The 22079-nt window shown below is 34.9% G+C and overlaps 1 protein-coding gene across 1 annotated transcript; it reads right to left on the reverse strand.

Moving 5' to 3' along the window:
• On the reverse strand, window positions 13879–16304 carry LOC107623958 (40S ribosomal protein S12-1). The gene is made up of 5 exons (XM_016326370.2): window positions 16129–16304; window positions 15822–15865; window positions 14511–14802; window positions 14350–14415; window positions 13879–14132 (listed from the first exon to the last, which is right to left on the reverse strand). The coding sequence occupies exons 2-5, from the start codon at window positions 15827–15829 to the stop codon at window positions 14073–14075; spliced, it is 426 nt and encodes a 141-aa protein (XP_016181856.1). The 5' UTR covers window positions 15830–15865; window positions 16129–16304; the 3' UTR covers window positions 13879–14072.

Consider the following 22079-nt stretch of genomic DNA (forward strand, 5'->3'; position numbering starts at 1 on the left):
TATTACCATGAGCAGCTGCAATCGCAGACATACTGGCGACTTCCACGGATGCAGAAGATGATACACCTTCCCCTTCAGGGACTGCTGATGAAATCTATGCATAACAAGAAAATGGAATTTTTCAAACCTTTACAGTATATACCGAATTACATCTCTAAGTACTTTGTTTCTCAATATACTTTATTTCCTTGATTTGATAGAGAAGCAGATAAACCTTCACAATTAACACTAATAATAGAAAGTAGCATTATAACTTATCCCATATTTGTTTTGTTTAAACCAAGTATTCAATAACTTAATAGAGAAAGATGAGTTACCAGCATGGTGATACTGTCGTTAAAACGCACACCCATCTCAGTCATCAAGACCAAAATTGCCCCAGCAACATATGCTGCCCACTTGGGAAGTTAATCATTCAATTAGTATAATAATAGAATGTTCTAAATGCCTAAGATGCATATAAAATGATGCATATCTACTACCCACTTTCGGGATGGATCTTGAGCAAAATATTTCCTTGCTCTCTCATAAGACATTAGCTTCCCATCTTCCATGAAATCAGACAAATCCATGGCAATGTTGGACTACGATAGCCAAGCTCTGAGCCATATGACACCTGGACATGAAGTAATCATTTACTAAAACTGATAAAGCTATCTATATTAAAATAGACATACATCTTCTTTTCCCTTCTCTTTCTTAATCAAATCAATATTATTTTCAAAAGAAACACATATTTGTCAAATTTATATATTTTTCATCCAACCTATAATATAATTCAATAATACATCTTCATAATAGTTCAAAAGAACATCCAAATAGAGTGAGTTCAGAAACACTCCCCATATTCCATCTTATTTTACAATTTAAGCTTCACTAATTTTCAACTTCTCCGGTTAGACTATATAGAAACAGCATATTTCATATCAACTGGTGCTAAATCTGTATAATTCAACTTGGCTGCTGAGTTTAGTTAGGACTTTGCACTCTCTATATATGCAATGCTAGTGACTAATTAAAGATCAAGATTAATCAAGAAACACCACTGTAACTAACTTAGCAAGCTCAATCCACTAACTACTCAACACTGACTAGTTATCATCATAAATATTGTGTAGTTCTATTTATACCGTTTTAACAAATTCTACTCTTCTCCCTTAATAACCCCTTCTTTAAATTTAGGTAGTCTGTAATTTGATTAGGAGATGGAATATGTACAACATAAAGAGACTTTTGATCAACCAGATCTCTTAGAAAATAAAAATTCAGTTCCAATTGGTAACAAGGAGACAAGTACTTTAATTATCACATCAAATAGGTGGTGGTACTTTGGTAACAAAGAGATTAATAGTGCTTCATGTCTCATCATTATTGCATTTAACCATCATTCAAACATTTACATCAGAAAATACACACACACGCCATGTTTTGTACAAATTTTGGACAAATGATGCTGATTACCAAAAATCACCATTTTATATAAATTAATTATGGCAGCATCATAAAATGCCATAATACTCGGATATTATGGCAGTTCTTTGAAACCGCCGTAATATAAATGACATTTTAAACACTTTTTTTTGTAGTGGAAGAAATCCACCTCTGATTTTGCGTGAGGGAGGAGAAGCAACCACTGGTTTCGTCCACTGCTTCAAGAAGGATGAGCACCGCGTTAGGGAGGAAAAGCAGTGCTGGAGGGAAAATCGTCGGTAAAGAATTTCACAAAATTAAGCGCGTTGTAAGTATAGTTCTGAACCGACAATTAGACCTCAATCAAATTTAATTTGTTTATCACAGATACAAATCCAATATAAATAAACTGAAGTATTTAAACCTCGGGTCGTCTCTCAAGGAATTGCAGGGAGGTGTACTTATAATTGGTTATGAAAAAGTATACTTTTGGGGTTTTTAAATGTTGAACAAGGAATGTAAAATGATAATAAAATAAACTAAAACTAAGAAAAGCTCTTAGCAAGGATTGATAATTAGAAGTCATATCCTAATTATCATTATCAATTGTGATGGTAATTGCCTTTTACTTTCACTTAGTTAACCTCTAACAATGAAGGTAAGTCAAGTGAGAAAAATCAACTTAGGTTCACAGGTCGTAATCAAAGACTAGATTTAGTGAAGCCTAAGCCAACTAGCAAGTCTCAATTACCAATCAACAAAACACTTTTGATAACTCAAGAGTCTCTAAATAATCAATCCAAGTTAAGAATAGAGAAATCTAATTTAAAACCCAACCAATCATTTTATCAAACACTTGGAAGGCACAAAATAAAAACATAGAAAATTAACAAGGAATATTAAACCTAAACAATCAATTGCAAGGAATCAATACCAACAAATGAAGAAAGAAACAATAAACATAAAATACCTCAAATTGCATTAATAAGAATTTGAATCTAACATGGAGGATTCATAAACTAGTTTAGCAAAATAAGGAAATCACAAAGAGAAATAGATAACTAAAGTATAGAATAAATAAGAGTAGAAGAAAGCTAAACCAAACCAAAGTAGAAATCTGAAATTAAGAATGACAAGGACTAAAAATCCTAAAATCCTAAAAATCTTTAGAAAACTACATCTAAAACCTAAAATTATGAAAGGTGAATTCCTTCCCTCATTCTGCCCACTCTGCAGCCTCTAATCTTCATTTTCGGGCTTGAAACTAGGCCAAAAACAGCCCAGAAATTGCCCCCAGTGATTTCTGATATGTGCAGCACGTGGCTCTGTCACGCGTATGCGTCGCTTTTTTGCCGCACTATCCACGCGTACGCGTCACCTAACAGCAAGGCAACTATGGCAAATTGCATATCATTTTGAAGCCCCGGATGTTAGCTTTTCAATGCAATTTGAACCGCCTCATTCTGACCTCTGTAACTCAAGTTATGATCGATTTGCAATTCCTTCAATTTCTTGCATTCTTTCCACTTTTGCATGCTTCCTTTCCATCCTCTAAGCTATCCCTACCCTATAAACCCTGAAAACACTTAAAAAATATATCACGACATCGAATGGTAATAAGAGAAGATTAAAATTAGCAAATTTAAGGCCAAAGAAGCATGTTTTCACTCATAGTACAAAATTAGGAAGGAAAATGTAAAACATGCAAATTCTATGAATAAGTGTGAGAATAATGGATAAAATCTACTAAATTAAGCACAATATAAATCCTAAAAATGGGGTTTATCAATCTCCCCACACTTAAACATTAGCATGTCCTCATGCTAAGCTCAAGAGAACTAAAAGAGTGAAGGCAAAATGGTAGGATGTATGAAATGAAACCTATCTCTATGAATGTAGCTAAATGTAAAATGCTTTTACCTACTTGGTGAAAAGTAAATAAACCTTCCAAGAACAAATATGAACTGGATTTTACTAATTCAAATCATAAAAATGAAGTACAAATAGACTTTGAGAAGAAAGTAGCTCATAAAAACCGGGAACAAAGAATCGAGCATCGAACCCTCACTGGAAGTGTATACACTCTAATCACTCTAGTGTTTGAGGGTCGAGTCTCTCGGTTCTCTACTAATCTTGCTTTCTAAGGCTTGCTCTTCTTCTACCAATCAACACAATTTAATGCACAAATACACATATCAAGAGGTCTTTTCAAGGGTTGTAATGGGGTTAGGGTCAAGGTAGGATTGTAATTGGTCAATTGGACTAAAATATGAATCCTTGATTAACCTAAACTTCCCACCTAACTTATGACAATCCATGTAATCAGAGTATAAAATCTAACTGCCCATTAACTATGTTTTCCACATATTCATGCATCCGAATTTGAGTATAGTACATATGCATTGCTACCATCATTTACTTTGGGGCATTTTGTCCCATTTTTATTTATTTGCTCTTTTTTTTTTCCTTTTTCTCTTTTGTTTTCTTTGCTTTTGTTTTTCTCAATGCATATAATTAAGGTATTGAATGCAAGAATATGTGCTTAACGATCTTTTTCACAAATTAACCAAAAACATACAGCACCCACTTCTCAAACCAAATATTTCCAACCCAATTTCTCCACACTTAAATCATGAACACTTTCACTAGTCTAAGCTAACCACGGATTCAAATTAAGGACATTATTGTTTTCCGCTTAGAGTTAATGATGTGCTAAAGTAAAGAACAAATGGGTAAAATAGGCTCAACTTTGGTTTGCAAAGGATAATGAAAGGGTAAGGCCATATGGGTATGTAAGCTTAATGAAACAAGGCATCAATCACATAAGTGCATGCATACATCAAACAATGGAAATATAGAATCAAGCAAGACAAAGATCACAATTTTAGAGAGAACAACACACACCAAAATAAAACATTGGTTGATAAAATGCAACTAATCAAATGGGCTCAAAATCTCACTGGTTTTGTGTGTTCGATCTCTAAAACCATGTTCCAAAAATAAATTTTTTCAAACAAGTTTAGCAAAAATTTTGATTTAAATTAGTGAAATGTTATAAAATAGTGTCTTGAAAAAGAATTTATCACTCAACCAAGTAGTACCTACATGCAAGCAACTAACTACACATGCGATCTATTATGCAATGCAACAACTCAATAACTAAGAAAACTAAACATTGGTGTTGAAAAGAAAGTAACTAACTCGCGGAAGTCGGTATCGACCTCCCCACAGTTAATGATTGCACCGTCCTCGGTGCATGCAAAGATGCGCAAGTGGACGGGTTGCTACAACTGATAAAGTTTCTTCAAATGATTTTGCAGAAGAACTTATTTGTCGCCCCAATTTGAAGTTTTCTGTTTCCCCTCCTCGGTGGCCATCGTGAAAGGAGAGAAAAAGAAAGAAGAATAACCCACAAATAAAAAGATACAAACAAATGAAATATAGGTGAGCTAATGCCAAATAATAATGAGGTGCTCAACTACATGGTAGCTACAACATGCAAGTGAGAAAGCAGTATAGGCAAATGGCATATCAATAGTGCAAGAATTGCAACAATGGGGTAAAGAAATCGGGTCATAAAAGGCAATATAAGTTCATATCAATGCAAAAGAAATACAAGTGTTATGAGAGATTAGCATTGACCTATAAATAGTATCACCCAATCAATATCACACAAGTTAAGATGCACCAAAACAATGCAATAAATATTCAGCAGATGAGTAAGAAAATTTAGCACTAATAGAAAAATGGCAACTTAGAAAAAAAGAATAAAAAATGCACAAAGTGAAAATGCAATGAATGACAGTATGTAAATGCAATGAAGAAAAGAAAATGAAAGAGAATAAGGAGGAGAAGAAAGTAAGAAAGGAGAAGGAAAGAATAAGAAAGGAGAGAAGAAAGAAGAAGAATGGAATCTGCGAAACGACGCATAAGCATCGCCACGCGTACACGTGGGTAAGAAGAGACGACGTGTAAGCGTCGTCCACGCTTACGCGTGGGTGTGCAAAAATCCAAGCGACGCATAAGCGTCGGTCATGCGTACGCGTGACATCTCGTCGTGCCAGACGCACGACTCCAGCATAGTACCAGCACAACTCTCTGTTCAATATACCAAGTTACGCCGAATATCATATCACGCGTGCACGTCGCTGACGCTTACGCGTGGATTGACAAAATTGCAAGTGACACGTACGCATTAGTCACACGTCCCGTGGGGTGGGCTGTGCGCCAAGCACTCCTTCTGCACAGTTCCAGCGCAACTCTCTGGCTAATGTACCAGAGAGCAAAATTCACTATGACGCGTATGCGTCGTCCACGCGCACGCGTGAGAAGCATTTTTTTAGCATGAAAATAGGTAAATATGCAGAATTGAAAAGGATCACATACATGTAATGAAACAAGGATAAGCAAATAAATAAAATAAAAAAACTATTGAAAAGGAAGGTTATACCATGGTTGGTTGTCTCCCACCTAGCACTTTTAGTTATTGTCCTTAAGTTGGACATTTGGTGAGGTCCTTGATAGGGTGGCTTATGCTTGAACTCGTCCAGGAATACCCACCAATGTTTGCAATTCCAATAGCCTCTGGGATCCCAAACTAGGCGCATCACGCTTCCAAGAAAATTTGAACAAGTGACAAGGCCCCAAGATTGATGAAGGTTGAGGTGTATTCCAGGGTCCTAAACCTTGTTGGTCATCACCCTTTCTTCTTGATCTTCATGCTTCCATTCGGGTGACAAGGTTGAAGAATTCTCATTTTTGCACCAAGAAATCTTCCTAGACCCATTCAATCGAGCTCTACACCAATTCTTGCACTTCAACTTGGAGCATGCAACCATATTGAACCTTGCATGACAACTCCAACCACTAACCATCTTCCTCGTACTCTTAAGGCCACAAAGCTCTAAGCTGACCATCTGTCTCAAGTAAACCATATTCAAGTGGGAAAGTAAAGGTTAAGGATAAGAATTTTACCCACTTGAATGTTGTATTGGATGGTAATGGCTTCGGGAGAGGTGTTTCTAATGATCTTGCAAGTTCCACTCCCTTGTGCTCTTCTTTGAATTCTTCCACCTCTTTGTAAGCCTCTTCAACTTCAACTGCGACCTTATCAAGTTCTTCTAATTCTTCCCCGTCATTCAAGTCATAAGTTGGAGGTTGAGAAAAGTCTACCTCAATATCATTTTCAGATTCACTTGGAGAAGGTTCTTCAAACTCAAGGGGTTTGATTGTGGATGCAAGTTCATCACTAGGATGGCTTGATTCATGATCATCATCACCAAGAGAACTTGCCTCTTGATCTATTCCATCCAATTCTTCATAATGAACATGTCTTGGAGGTTGTGCACTATCCTCCTCAACATCAATTTCAAGCTTCTTGGAGGAATACTCTATAACTCTAGATTCCCATGGAGGTTCAGCATCTCCTAAGTCTTCGACCACTTCTTCCTCTTCAACAATTACGGCTTCCTCCAGTTGTTCCAATACAAAATCCCACTCCTTGTTCTCCACCAAAGTTTCTAATCTCTCCTTCATGCTACACTCTTCTATTGATTCTCCACAATTGGCAATGCAAGTGCTTTGAGTGTAGGAGTATCAGGAGGCCAAAGTGTTTACTACCTCGGTCAAGGTAGCCATGAATTCTAGTGTCATCCTTTGAGTTTCACGTTGCTCTTGAAGTAATAAAGTGAGAGAATTATCTATTGGAGCTTGGGGTTTATAGGAGGGTTCATTATTTGGGAGAAAGGATTCATGATAGGAGGGTGGTTCATCTTGATAAGGATATGGAAAAGGTTTATCTTGATAGGGATATGGAGGTGGTGTATATTGAGGAGGTGGTTCTTGGGAGTAATTGTGTTGGAATGGGGGTGGTTCGAAGTATGGCTCGTATAGCTCATAAGGCTCTTGGTATAGTAGGTAAGGATTAGGGTCATATGGGTGGTGTTTGGTAACATGGGGCTTGTGAGTACAGCGGTTCAAAACTATATTGAGGAGGGGATTCATAGGCATATGGTGGGCTTATTGGTAACTACAAGGGGGGTCTACCATAGCCATTATCTTGGTATGCCTCTTGGAATGGCTCTTGGTCATAGTATGTTGGTGGAGGTTGTTGCCAAGAGGGTTGATCAAATCCTTGAGACTCCATCCACCTTTGATTGTCCCATCCTTGATGCATGTTCTCATTGTAGCTTTCATTCCCTACAACATAATTTGAACCAAACTCATAGCCAAAGGGGTGAGAATTCATGGTAGCAAATAAAAATTAAAAACAAGAACAAACAAACAAGCAAAAAGTAAATATTTACAATAACCAATAGTAAGGCACACGTTTGCAATTCCCCGGCAACGGCGCCAAAAATTGATGGAGGGAAAATCGTCGGTAAAGAATTTCACAAAATTAAGCGCGTTGTAAGTATAGTTTTGAACCGACAATTATAGACCTCAATCAAATTTAATTTGTTTGTCACAGATACAAACCCAATAAAAATAAACCGAAGTATTTAAACTTCGGGTCGTCTCTCAAGGAATTACAGGGAGGTGTACTTATAATTGGTTATGGAAAAGTATATTTTTGGGGTTTTTAAATGTTGAACAAGGAATGTAAAATGATAATAAAATAAACTAAAACTAAGAAAAGCTCTTAGCAAGGATTGATAATTAGAAGTCCTATCCTGATTATCATTATCAATTGTGATGGTAATTGCCTTTTACTTTCATTTAGTTAACCTCTAACAATGAATGTAAGTCAAGTGAGCAAAATCAACTTAGGTTCACAAGTCCTAATCAAAGACTAGATTTAGTAAAGCCTAAGCCAACTAGTAAGTCTCAATTACCAATCAACAAAAATACTTTTGATAACTCAAGAGTCTCTAAATAATCAATCCAAGTTAAGAATAGAGAAATCTAATTTAAAACCCAGCCAAGCATTGTATCAAATACTTGGAAGGCACAAAATAAAAAATAGAAAATTAACAAGGAATATTAAACTTAAATAACCAATTGCAGGGAATCAATACCAACAAATGAAGAAAGAAACAATAAACATAAAATACCTCAAATTGCATTAATAAGAATTTGAATCTAACATGGAGGATTCATAAACTAGTTTAGCAAAATAAGGAAATCATAAAGAGAAATAGATAACTAAAGTATAGAATAAATAAGAGTAGAAGAAAGCTAAATCAAACCAAAGTAGAAATCTGAAATTAAGAATGACAACGACTAAAAATCCTAAAAACCTAAAATTATGAAAGGTGAATTCCTTCCCTCATTCTGCCCACTCTGCAGCCTCTAATCTTCATATTGGGCTTCAAACTGGACCAAAAACAGCCCAGAAATCGCCCCCAGTGATTTCTGATACGTGCAGCACGTGTCTCTGTCACGCGTACGCGTCGCCCACGCGTACGCATCGCTTTTCTGCCGCACTATCCACGCGTACGCGTTATCCACGCTTACGCCTCGCCTAACAGCATGGCAACTATGGTAAATTACATATCATTTCGAAGCCCCGGATGTTAGCTTTCCAATGCAATTGGAACCGCCTCATTCTGACCTCTATAGTTCAAGTTATGATCGATTTAATACAAAGAGTTCAGCCTTGACAGCTTTGCAATTCCTTCAATTTCTTGTATTCCTTCCACTTTTGCATGCTTCCTTTCTATCCTCTAAGCCATTCCTGCCCTATAAACCCTGAAAATACTTAACAAACATATCACGGCAACAAATGGTAATAAGAGAAGATTAAAATTAGCAAATTTAAAGTCAAAGAAGCATGTTTTCACTCATAGCACAAAATTAGGAAGGAAAATGTAAAACATGCGAATTCTATGAATAAGTGTGAGACTAATGGATAAAATCCACTAAATTAAGCACAAGATAAACCCTAAAAATAGGGTTTATCAATCAGCCACCGCGTCGTTCACTGGGTACAGCCGCCGTCGTAGGAGGAGCAAAGCACAGAAGTCAGCCACCGTCGTATGTGGAATAGAATGCAGAGGAGAAGGAGGAAGAGTACCGCAGGTAGAACGCAGAAGTAGAACACAGATCCTTTCATCGTTTCAACGTAGAAGTAGTTCTCGGGTCAGGGTCTCAAGGAGGAAAAGATTAGATTTAGAGCTTGTAGGGCTTATAGGGCCAGCCCTGTTTTGATTTTTGTTGGAGGGCTTAATTAGGGTTGGGCTTACAAAATATGATTTTGTAATTTTTGGGGTTGTGGGCTAGAATTATTTTGGAGGGTTGAGGGCTAGCCCTAAGGTTTGGGCTAAATTGACACTTCTACTGAAAACGTTAATAACTCTAACCTCATTATCGGTTGATATTCAGCAATTCTATAATTCTAAAAATAAGATAATAATAACATATATGAATTAATAGTGTTACTAATTTAACATAATTTCACTCGGCCTAACAAAAATCTCAAATTTTTTTAAGTATATAAATTTTAATTTAGATCCTCGGGTAGTTCCCAATGTTTGGTACTTTTATAGTTTTCCAAATTTATCGACCCAGATATCTTTAGGTTCGGAGTAGCTTTTCGTGTTGTGCCCTGAGGAAGCCAAAAGACATTCTCACAACCGAAGGCTCCACAACACGTTGGAGAACTTTTAGATCCCGCCCTCAAACGCCCATTTTCCTAGAGTTCTGAAGTGATCCTCATTATATTCTCACCGCAACCTTCTTAAGCCAGCCGAAAGAAGAGGATTAGATTCATCAATTCAATGGCTTTGACTCTAGCCTATTACATATAGGATTTCTCTTTTTACATATGTAATTTTTAGAATTTTTTTTGTTGATACTCATAAATATAAACATGTTGATTGCCTTTGCGTTCAGTTTCACTTTCTTCTTATCTTCATCATTCCATTCGCCTTCTTTTTTAGAGGTCACCACTCCTTCAAAACTCGTCTTTGTTGGAACTTGTGGACCGTTCATAATGATCTTTCAGATATTGTAATTAATAGACTACACAAATATCTGTATTCTTTCCTTTTCATAAATGTAGTTCTTGTCATTAAAAAAAGGAGGTCTGTTGTTGAATTGGCCTTTAGTGAGTGTGTAAATCGTAATGTTTGCACCCATGTTGTTGGCCATTAAATCTTTACTCCAAGCTGTGAACCTTGATTCCTTAAGATTGGGCTCTTGATACCAATTGAAGGTTCTTAGTGACCTAGAGAAGGGGGCTGAATATATGGACTCTTTTAAAACTTGTTCACTTTAACTTTAAACTAGATTTAACTCAGTGTTGCTGTTGAGTCTACAAAGTTGATTATGTAGGAGACAATTTTATTTTGTCTCTTAACGATTAATCAGAAACAAAGCATGTTATTTTTTAGTGTACTGAGTTGTTGTGACTTATGTGAGATAGATTAAACAGGAGACAATTTAATTTGGTCTCACATCGAATAAAATCAGAAATAGAACAGAGAAGAGAAAATGACACAGTCATATATCCTAGTTCAATGACCTTGTGCAATATAGTCTATATCTAGTCTCTACCACAATTGTGGTGGGATTTCCACTATCTTTATCAAAGATTACAAATACCAATTCTCAAGTATTCAACCAAATTCTATTAGGGACAAACTAAACTTCTACTCAAACTTAATTTGGCTATGTTCACTCCCTAGACTTTCAATCACTAAGTGCTTACCCAACTTAGCAAGAAAATCCTCTCAAGTTCATGAATACAAAACAGACATACATACAAAATAGTTTGAAATAATTTCTGACTTTTCACTAAGATTACTATCTTTGCCTTTTCTCTCAATGACTTTTACTGATGTCTCACATATTTATCTTTTTTCATTAATTAAAGAACAAAGAAGGATAAGTCTGAAAAATAAAAAATTCAATGTAAAACCATAAAGGAGAAGAAGGTTAAGCTTGAAAGTTATGAAGATCCGTGCTCACTCTCCTTGATTCAATTTCTAGCTGTTTACCCTTTTAAATAAGAGTAAAGTTTCCAAAACTTGAGCTTGGTTGAAAACCTTTGATTTTGTTCTTTTTTCCAAAATTCATAGCAAAATTGCAAAGAAGAGATAGGACATTAGCAATGATTAGAGTTGGTTTGAATCTTTATCCAGTTGCTTCTATTTTTTTTTTTTTTTTTGACTTCAAAAATCTGAATCATTGATCCATTCTTTGGTCCCAAGTTTCAATTGTGACCTTTGATTTACAGCAAAGAAAAGCAACCTTCATTTTCTTCTTCTTACTTTGAATGGTGCATGAAAGAAGATGGTAGTTTCAACAAGTTAAAAAGGTTGACCTCTAAATCAAATCAGATTTTATTTTATTTTTTGACTCCAACTCTTGAATTTTTCTTCTTTTTCCTCTTTGATGAATAAGCTTGGTGATCTCCTTTTTTACTTACTTGGAATCCTAATCTGATCTTACTAATTGGTTTTGAAATACATTTTTATCTTGGATTATAATTAGAAAAGAGAAAAGAGTATTTAGTTGGAATGTTGGGCACATTGGATATGAGCGATGTTGCAATAGAGCCTATTTTGAACATTTTATTTTTTTGCACAATGAATACACACATCACAAATATTTTTAAGCTTTTAACCCAAAACTATAATGTTAGTCAGGGGCGAAGCTACATACATAAAAAGGGGGTAATGGCTCCCCCTAATTTTAATTTTTTACATGTAAATTATATGTAAATTTTAATTTAGCCCCCTTTAAAATTTTATTTTAGTCTTATTTTATTGTGTAAATATTTTTGGTCCCCTTCTAATATTTCATCTAGCTCCGTCTCTAATGTTAGTCATCATTAAATTGCTATTTTTATTTTCTCAAACTCAACAGTTCTTTTTTATGTTATTTGTCCTATTCATGGATGATAGCTACCTTATTTACCTTCAAAACAAAAATCACATGTAGGTTAAGAGAGAAACATAAATCTACACGTATCAATTCAATTTAAAAGAGAATAAAATACCTCATAAATTATTGCGATTTTGACAGAAAAAAAAATTCAATATCATTGCAATTTAAAAAAGGTGTGCTACCTTTATTAGTAGAAAATATAAATTCTAACAACAATTCTAATGAGAAATTCTCTTCCATTTCTGTTTATGGTTTACTTGTCACAAAAAATAATTTTATATCAATTTTTGTGTTATAAATAGTAGTAGAAATTAAAGATGTTTTTTTTTTCTCCAATAAAAAAGACTAACTTTATTTTTTATTGTGAATTTTAGTTATATGGTTAAAAAATAGAAAATTGATTAGTTTAAAAAAAAAAAAAAGTTATGTGAATTTGAATTTTATGTATTTGATAGTATGAAGTTTTAATTGTGCTCAAGACTTCCAGATTTCCCAGCACAGATAAACTATCAGCTCCGTCTTTGTCATTTTCAGATTCTAATGAAGGCTTGCTATTTGATTTAGCCACCATTGATGGAACGATTCGTGCTGCGGGTACAACTGTACAAGAGGTAGGTTGCCATAGAGCTCCTTTTTCAGGCTTCTTGTGATTTACAGCACCTAATGAGTGCATGGATGATCATTTCAACTTTCAAGTGACATCTATCTTTATCTTCTTTTTTTTTATTATTTTCAAAATCGTCCTTAATTATAATGTTTGGACAAATTTATCCCTAATAAAATTGGTAATTGCAACTCTTTGAAAGAAAAATCTCATCCCTCCCTAATCCATTCCCAACCAAGCATTGTATCCACCCTTTCTCTCTCTCATCATTCTTCACCAAATCTTCTGCATCCAAGTCCCTGTTCTCTGAACCGAAAAAAAAAAATCCCTGTTCTTATATTACTTGCCTCAGTAATTGGAAGTTTGGAACATCTTTAGTCACAATTTTTCCAAATTGACCACCTTTATCTTCACTTCTCTTCCAATATTTATTTTCCTCTTTCCATTCCAACACCAAAAACACCCCACTTTCTTTCATTTTCAACAAAGAGGAGACCCCATTCATCTGGGAATCAGCCACACCTTGACGACAACCATCTTCCAATTCTCTCCCAACACAGTCACACCAAACGGAAACATTGTTCTTAACCAATTCAACACCACCTCCACCACCATGACTATCACATTGGTTTTCATAACTTGAAAAACCTACTCCGTTTTCTATTGTCCCGCCTTTCAGAGCGCAAAGAGCTTCCCTGAGTTCAATCTTGTCATTTTCTGGCAAAGACGAACACCCAAATGGGTTTTTCAATTGTCACTACCGTGCCCATCAAATGGATGATATATTGTTCTATTTTGATGAATTCTATCTCCTTTTTGCTCTCCTCTCTTGCAATCTCTCTCTCCGTTCTGCCCCTCTCCTCAACGGTCAAATCTGCTTCTCTCTGCTTTCTTTTTCTTTCTGTTTTCTCTTTTCATTTTTTTAGTTTTATAATTATTTTTATTAATGTTATCCAAAAAATCAAGATTTTAGTAAAAAATATCATTTTAAAAATAATTATGAAGTTGGGAATGATTTTGAAAAAAAAGAACGATTTTGATTTTAAACAAAAACTTTCATTACCAAAACAGTCGTTAACTCAAAATAAGTTATGGAATTAGTCGATAAACCAGAATTAAATGGGCACGTGCATTTTCCACACTTCAAATCCCTAATACAACGCAAAATTCACCCTAATGAAAAAATCCCAAACTGAAGCCCAACACAAACTATGTAATTTGCAACTACTCATTGAGCTTTAACGTGCTGAAGGACAACATTATAGGCTTCATGTTCTTCTCCAAAATCCTACAGGGACGAATAGTTTAAGAATTACTATAATAATAATAATAAATGAATAAAGCAAGAGATGATAGCAATTAGCAAAAGGTTCAACTTGCACAAAAGCAAAGCAAAACATGATACCTTTAGTTTAATAATAATAATAATAATAATAATAATAATAATAATAATAAAGAAGCAAGAGACAATATGAATTGCACAAAAGCAAAGAAAAACATGATACCTTCACAACTACGCAGGAGCAACCAGTTACCTTCCTAGCTTTTCCTTCCGAATCAATCTTGCACAACTGCAAGGAGGGCAGAAAAGATTTATTTAAATTTAAGGAGACAGAAGTTTGAGAGGATATGAATTGCACGGCAGAACAAAGTTTCAAAGACTTACCCCAGCCCATTCTCCAAGGGTCTTTGCACTTGGAACTGTCAGCAAACTAACATTGTGCTCAGCACAAAGGGCCTTGACGAGTTTAACATAGTCAGGTTGGTCACAATCCTCAGCAAGAACAACGAGCTGAGCAGTGCGCTTCTCGATCACCTTGGCACCCTCATGAAGGCCTCGTGCAAGACCACCATAAGCAAGTGACTTCCTAAGTGTTAGCTGTAAGGCAGTCATGATATCCATTGGCTCGCCAATGGCAGGAGCTGCTGGCTCAGCTGCCACAACAGGACCTTCTTCACTGCAGATTAAGAGTATGATAAAAAAGGGTATCAAATAACTACCATTTTGGCTTTCAAAAAATTTAAGTTTTGACAAAATGACCCTTCTGAAAGAGAAAAGAAAAATGACATTTTGGCTCCCCAGAGATGATTTCAGTTTGACAAAATAAGCTATTTTCTCCATAAGTGGCAAATAGCCCGTGCATTTGATTCAACTTTTTATTGGAACATTTGAAAAATTATTTAGAAAGTACATACAAATAATCGAAGAAAAATTCAATCTCTAGAATCCTTTTCCCAATTTTTTTTTTTTTTACCATTCACAAAAGAATAATGGCCCAAAATAAATTCACTTAGCATAAAACCAATAAATTTGAAAAATGGAGAAATCTCGTTTTTCTAATTAGGCTTGCAAAATACTGTGTCACTCCCTATATTTGGAGTATTTTGGCAAATTGGGATATTTTTGGAGAATCAAAATGTCATTTTTCTTTCAAAGACCATTTTGTCAAAAATTGAATCTTTTGGAGACCAAAATAGTAGCTTAATCAAATAAAAGAAATGGTTTGTCAGCGGTGGCCGGTAAGCTACTCAACATACAAATAGAAGAATCATGATAACTACAACAACCTAAAATAGCTAACTTAGCACATAGAGAATTAAAAAAATACAATGCAAAAGACTAATCAAATCATGTGGGACTTAACTTTTAAAGCCAATTCCATAAGGGATGAAGTTAAATTGACAGAACTATTTATTCATGATTATGAACAGAGGGAAAAAAAAAACCTATATTCCCCGTCAAGAGTGTCAATTTGAAGAAAAAAATGCTACTCCATTATGTCCCAAATTTTCCATATATTGACCCAAAAAAAAATTCTGATCCAATACTAAAAATTAGTTTATCGTGTTGAGTTTTCAAGTCAATTAGATTGCAAGCAGTATGCAAAGCATAATATGAACAACAGCACGGCATTAAGAACCATACGGGAAAGAAAATTGAATAAATAAGACATGAGATAAATAAAATGGAACATACCCAGACATCCTTGTTGATAGGAAAAAAGAGCAATCTCTTCTTCACTGTACAGGGAAACAAAACAACAATAATATACCGAAAAATCAGATCTTGTGCTACGAAGCTTTACAGCAAATATTTTCGTAATTTCCGCAGAATAAACATTGACAGTACAAACATACGATAGTACCAGCTACTCATTTAGGACTTGACAAGAAAATCATCGCATGAGAAAAAGCTACGTTACAATGAGACAATATATTTGAAGAAATAAACGATGAAATAACAGAACACGAACGAATTGGCAACAGGGAGAGGGAAGGAATACCTGGAGGACGATGAATAGGTGCCGAACGAGTTTCCAGTGAGCCACAGAGAAAAACGCAAAAACCCTAAACGTTCTTATTCTTTGGGAGGGGGAGCAATTTCTTTTTGGTCTTTTTTTTTCTTTTTTGGACAAACGGGCCACACCCAAATATTTTTTTCCTTAATTTTTAATGTTTAAAGGCGGCTAGAATAGTTAAGGAATTAAGTTTTCTGTATAAAAAAAAAGGAAAATATCCAAAAACCAAAGTACTTATCTTTACAAGTTCCTAATCAAAACTCTTCAAACTATTTCCAAACGAGTTTAACAAAGACACGAATCCGCTATGTTCTTATAATTCATTCGTTATAACAATAGAATTGACCACTACATTTCGAGTAGGTGCTACATCATTTTCCTAAAAAAAATCATCATGCAAAAGGTAAATAAGTCAATTTCATCCATAAATCCATATCAACAAAGAATCCAAAATTAACTAATGCTAAACACATATTAAAGGTGTATTTCTCTTTCTTCTTTGTATATATTTCTTGATCGATCTATCCAATTTAGCTCCAAACCTCTTCGATATCGACCAACCCTTAGTTGCCACTTTTGAAAGACCTTGAATGTCGTCTGGACTAACCACGCACTCATACTGTGTGGCCATGTTGTTCTGTGTACCAACAACACTTTTGGATCCCAAGTTGGCATGATAATCAACTGACTTGGCTCTGACATCATCAAGAGCCGAATGCAACATGGCCGCTTCTTCGTTACAGGTCACGAAATTTTGGGCAACATTAAAGAAATATGAACACAATCCTCTGAATAAGTTATGGCTTTCATCCGATCGATACGACATAGTTGCTCTTGATGTAAGTGTGCTTGCGCGGTACATTTTTGCTCCATCGAGAAAGAACATAACAAGATGATACTATATCTACTCTGTAATATGAAAACACAGCAAGGTAATGGCAACAATGTATACCTCTTGATTCAAACATGTTGCACTCGCACCAAACCTTATGTGTTAAAGGGTCAAAATCAACACTGTTGGTGCAGTACCTAGACTCCCCAAAAAGTAGGTATCGCTCATCCACGTCCACACAAAACGAATCACCCTCTTGTGTCAAAATAAACAATTGCCTTTTTTCTTGAATTCCTGTTGGACTTCCCTAAACATAGAGCTTGTGTACTCCTGTTGAAATTGTTTTTCAATTGTATAGCTGGATGAATAGGGAATAACTCCTTTAGAGTCTGTAGCATCATCCTCCAGTTCTTTTTGCTCCTTGTTCCCAGCACATTATCATACTCATGCACGAACTGAACCAATCCACGGTTGGAATGTTAAAATCCCGTAAAAAGCGTGCATACTTTCACTCTTTGAGTACTCCTCATATCTGTCCAAAATTTACCTTGGAAAAATATTGAAACACATTGATTCGAGTAAGTTTTATGAAAAATAGATTAAGTGAAAAATAATGGTTAAGATGAGAGATTCGAGACAAGTATACTTATGAGAAAAACACTTCTATTAATGACAAATAAGCAATACAAGAACTAATAATGAGAAATAGAGGTGGAGAACAAGTGTTGAGACCTCCACTAATGTCACAAGAGGATGAATGTGCTTTATTTAAAGTGGACAGGGGTTGGCTAATGGTTATCGAGTATTTTGATGGAACACCTGAATGCCAGTTTTTACTTGTGAAGGTGATGAATGAAATGAAGAACAATGAGAGAAATTTTGGGGAGAGAAAAAGATGGGGTTTTTTAGCTTCTCAGCTTCAGAATCTAAAAAGAAAGTCGAAGGTCCCCTTAAAGAGGTGGTTTGAGGTCTTTTTATAGTGTAAAATCATAATGAAAAAGAAATCTATTATCCAATGGTTATAGTCTGATGTTAGACCTACTCTTTTTATCCTAAATATTTTTGGATATTCCCGTCACTTCAAGTCTTTTCAACTGTTCAATGGAGGAAGTTGATTTTCACAAGTTAAACTAAAGCTTATGACATGTGACATTAGTGAAGGGACATCTTGTTTGGTTTTCTTTCAACTAGATGACACTCTTTACACTCCAAATCCAACCAATCCATTTCCACCAATTTAGTTCACACTGAAGAGAAATTCAACTCCTCAAGGTGCTCTTTTTGGGTTCTATCCTTTTACCCAATACCTTTAGGAGGAACTTGACTCTTGTTTGACCATATTGTAGGTCATTCTTAAAATTATTTATGTACAAAAAAGGTTTATATTTTTAGTACACAACCACCCATATTCGTCGATCGTCATAAAGGTCTACAAAAACAAAAATGTGAAAAGCACTATCATGAACACTTAGCTACATCATCACAAACATCTATTGACTTAGGAAAAGAAACATCCATCGAACATGAAAAAGAGATATCCAATAAAATATCCAAATGAGTTATAATCCATCCGATGAAAATGGAACCAAAAATCTAGTATAATCAGAAAAAGGCTTTACAAAGAATCTACTCCCCAAAAAGAGCATACAAGCACATGACAAAACGTAACACAAAAACTAAACTTGATATAGATAGTCATCTGTTATGACCTCAATTCATCCAGCCCAATCCTTCTCGAAAGATTTCATAGACCAAGCATTCCATACAATGGCAGTCATTTTAGCATGTATTTCTCTGTACCGAGTGTATCCTCTGAGTTTAGCCGGTATCTTCATTAATATGTGCCATATGCACCATCGGTGACGAGTATTTGGAAAGAAATTCCTAATAGCACCAAACATGGCCTTGCACTAGTTCGTGATGACACCTTGTGGGGCAGTTCCCATGCATTTAACCCGTTGCGTGAATACTCACTCAAAGTTAGGGATTTACTCATTCCCAAGCAAAGCATTGTCAAGTAGAGTGGACTTCTCATGATGGCTAACACCAACAAAAGATGCAAACGGTAGTCCATGCCTGCAAGAAAAATAGCTACAAGTAAGAACTCGCGATAATTTCAAAACAGAAAAGCTTTCACTAGAGACACAAACACACACATAGTTATTTCTCATGCATGTTGTATCAACCGACACCATGTCTCTATAATATTCGTACGACGCCCTGCACCTTGTATCTACCCAAAGCACACTCCTAAACTTGTTAGCTTTGTCGATATCTACTGCATAAAAGAAATTCGAGTTGATCTCTTTCATTCGCAAAAAATAGCTCAAGATTTCTTTAACATCCGCGTTATCATTAGGACAGTGGAGATTGCTTGTAATGTAATTCCTCACGTCCTTTTCTGAGTAACTCAAATTCGACGACCTACTAACATCATTTGCCAGTGTGAGGTAGGTCTTGTTAGGCCATATGCAGCCTCATCGTTGTCATCAATCACACACTTGGAATGTATGGTCAGTTCTTTGTACTTGTGGTAATGGACCGATTTCTTAGCAGAACATGGGTGGATATGCTTCAATTCTAATTTTGACACCATCCAATTATCTTTTTTCCTATCCAACATCACGTACATCCTTGCTCTATATCTCGTGGTTGTTATTTTTTTTACCCGAGATGCTGCCTTCACTCGAGACTCCCAATAACCTTTCCGATTGCAATGTATCGATTAGTTAATAGGTATCCTTAATTCCTTCCTTGTCTTGTCAAAAATTGGTATTCCTAATCTTAATGACTAACTGATAAACTACTATTTTATGGTTTATCTTATGCTTAATTGAGTGGTTTTTATCAACTCTTTACCCATTTATTCATACTAATCGCATGCTTTATGTTTTCCTTCCTGATTTTATGCTATGATTGAAAACATGCTTCTTTGGCCTTTATATTGCTAATATTAATCCTATCTTATCACCATTAGATGCCTTGATATGTGTGTTAAGTGTTTTCAGAGATTACAGGGCAGGAATGGCTTAGAGGATGGAAAGGAAGCATGCAAAAGTGGAAGGAATACAAGAAACTGAAGGAACTGCTAAAGCTGTCCAGCCTGACCTCTCTGCACTCAAATGGTCATAACTTGAGCTACAGAGGTCCAAATGATGCGGTTTCAGTTGTGTTGGAAAGCTAACGTCCGGGGCTTCGATTTGAAATAAAATTTGCCATAGCTGCCCCAACGTTAGGTGACACGAACGCGTGAATGACGTGCCCGCATCGTATCTGCGAATTGCAATCCGCGCGAACGCGTGGACGACGCCTCCGCGTCACCTTCCCGCGACCTGAACATAACAGAAATCGCTGGGAGAAATTTTTGGGCTGTTTTTGACCCAGTTTTCAGCCCAGAATACATAGATTAGAGGCTATAAAGTGGGGGAATGCATCCATTCATAAGGAAGCTCTCATAATTCACAATTTTAGTTTTAGATGTAGTTTTTAGAGAGAGAGGTTCTCTCCTCTCTCTTAGGATTGGGATTAGGATTAGGATTTCAACTTTATTATTTCAACTTACAACTTCAATCACAGGTTCAATATTTCTTTTATTTATTTTCCCAATTAATTTATGAATATTCATGTTAGATTTGATTTCTTTTATTAATGCAATTTGAGGTATTTTCAGATTTAATTTTGCTTTGCTTTATTTACATGAATGCTTTTGATTTAATTTAGAATTTTCCTTTTTCGCTTTGGTTAAGTAATTGGTAACGCTTGAGCTGTCAAATAAAGCAGTGGTTGAAATTGGGAGTTGCTCCAATAACTCTAGTCTTTCCATAGGAATTGACTAGGACCTGAGGATTAAGCTAATTAATCCACTTGATTTACCTTCATAGTTAGAGGTTAACAAAGTGGGATTAAAATCCAATTCTCATCACAATTGATAAGGATAGGACTTCCAGTTCTAATACCTTGCCAAGAGTTTATTTTATAGTTATTTATTTATTTTATTCTTCTTATCATTCAACATACTAGTTCCTTACTTTCAAAACCCCAATTTACAAAACTCATAACCAATAATAAGAACATACCTCCCTGCAATTCCTTGAGAAGATGACCCGAGGTTTAAATACTCGGTTATCAATTTTAAAGGGGTTTGTTACTTGTGACAACCAAAACTTTTGTAAGAAAGGTTGATTGCTTGGTTTAGTAACTATACTTGTAACGAGAGTTTACTATAACTTCTAAACCATCAATCTTTAGTTCTTCAAAATGGCGCCGTTGCCGGGGAATTGCAAACGTGTGCCTTATTATTGGTTATTGTAAATATTTGCTTTTTACTTGTTTATTTGTTTTTATTTTTGTTTTTATTTTTGCTTTTTCATAAATTAAGAGGTTATTGGTTTTTATTTAGTTATTAAATTTTTTTCAAAAAGTTGTTCTTTGTGTTCATCTTGACCTTCAAGTTGTTCTTAGTTGTTTTCTTCATTTTGATCTAAAAATTTTAAGTTTGGTGTCATTTTATTCTTTTTCTCTTTCCTCATTTAATTCCAAAATATCTTTTCTCTTTATTTTTATTGAATTTTTGAATTTTCCATAAAAAAAAATTCAGATTTTGATTTTAAAATTTTTATCTTATCTTATCTTAGTTTTAAATTTCAAAATTCAAATATTTTTCAAAAATCATATCTTTTTCAAAATCTTATCTTATCTTATTTCAAAAATCAAATTTCAAATTTCAAATTTCAATATTCAATTTCCAAAATAAAAAATTCAAAATTCAAAATTTTAATTTCAAAATTTTAAAATTCAAAAATCAAAATTCAAAATTTAAAAATTCAATTTTCAAAATTTTAAATTTCAAAATTCAAAATTCAAAATTTAAAAACTCAAAATTCAAAATTTAATTTTTCAAATTCAAAAATTTTAATTTCAATAACCTTTTAATTTAAAATTTATTTTTATTTTCGTTTTTAATTTTTATTTGCTATTATGAATTCTCACCCCCATCGCTTTGAGTTTGGTTCCAATGCTGTTGCAAGGAATGGAAGTTATAACAGGAACATGCATCAAGGTCAAAACAATCAGAGATGGAAGGAGCCAAGAGGATCTGATCAAC

Source organism: Arachis ipaensis, chromosome B10 (assembly GCF_000816755.2).
Source record: "Arachis ipaensis cultivar K30076 chromosome B10, Araip1.1, whole genome shotgun sequence".
NCBI lineage: Eukaryota > Viridiplantae > Streptophyta > Magnoliopsida > Fabales > Fabaceae > Arachis > Arachis ipaensis.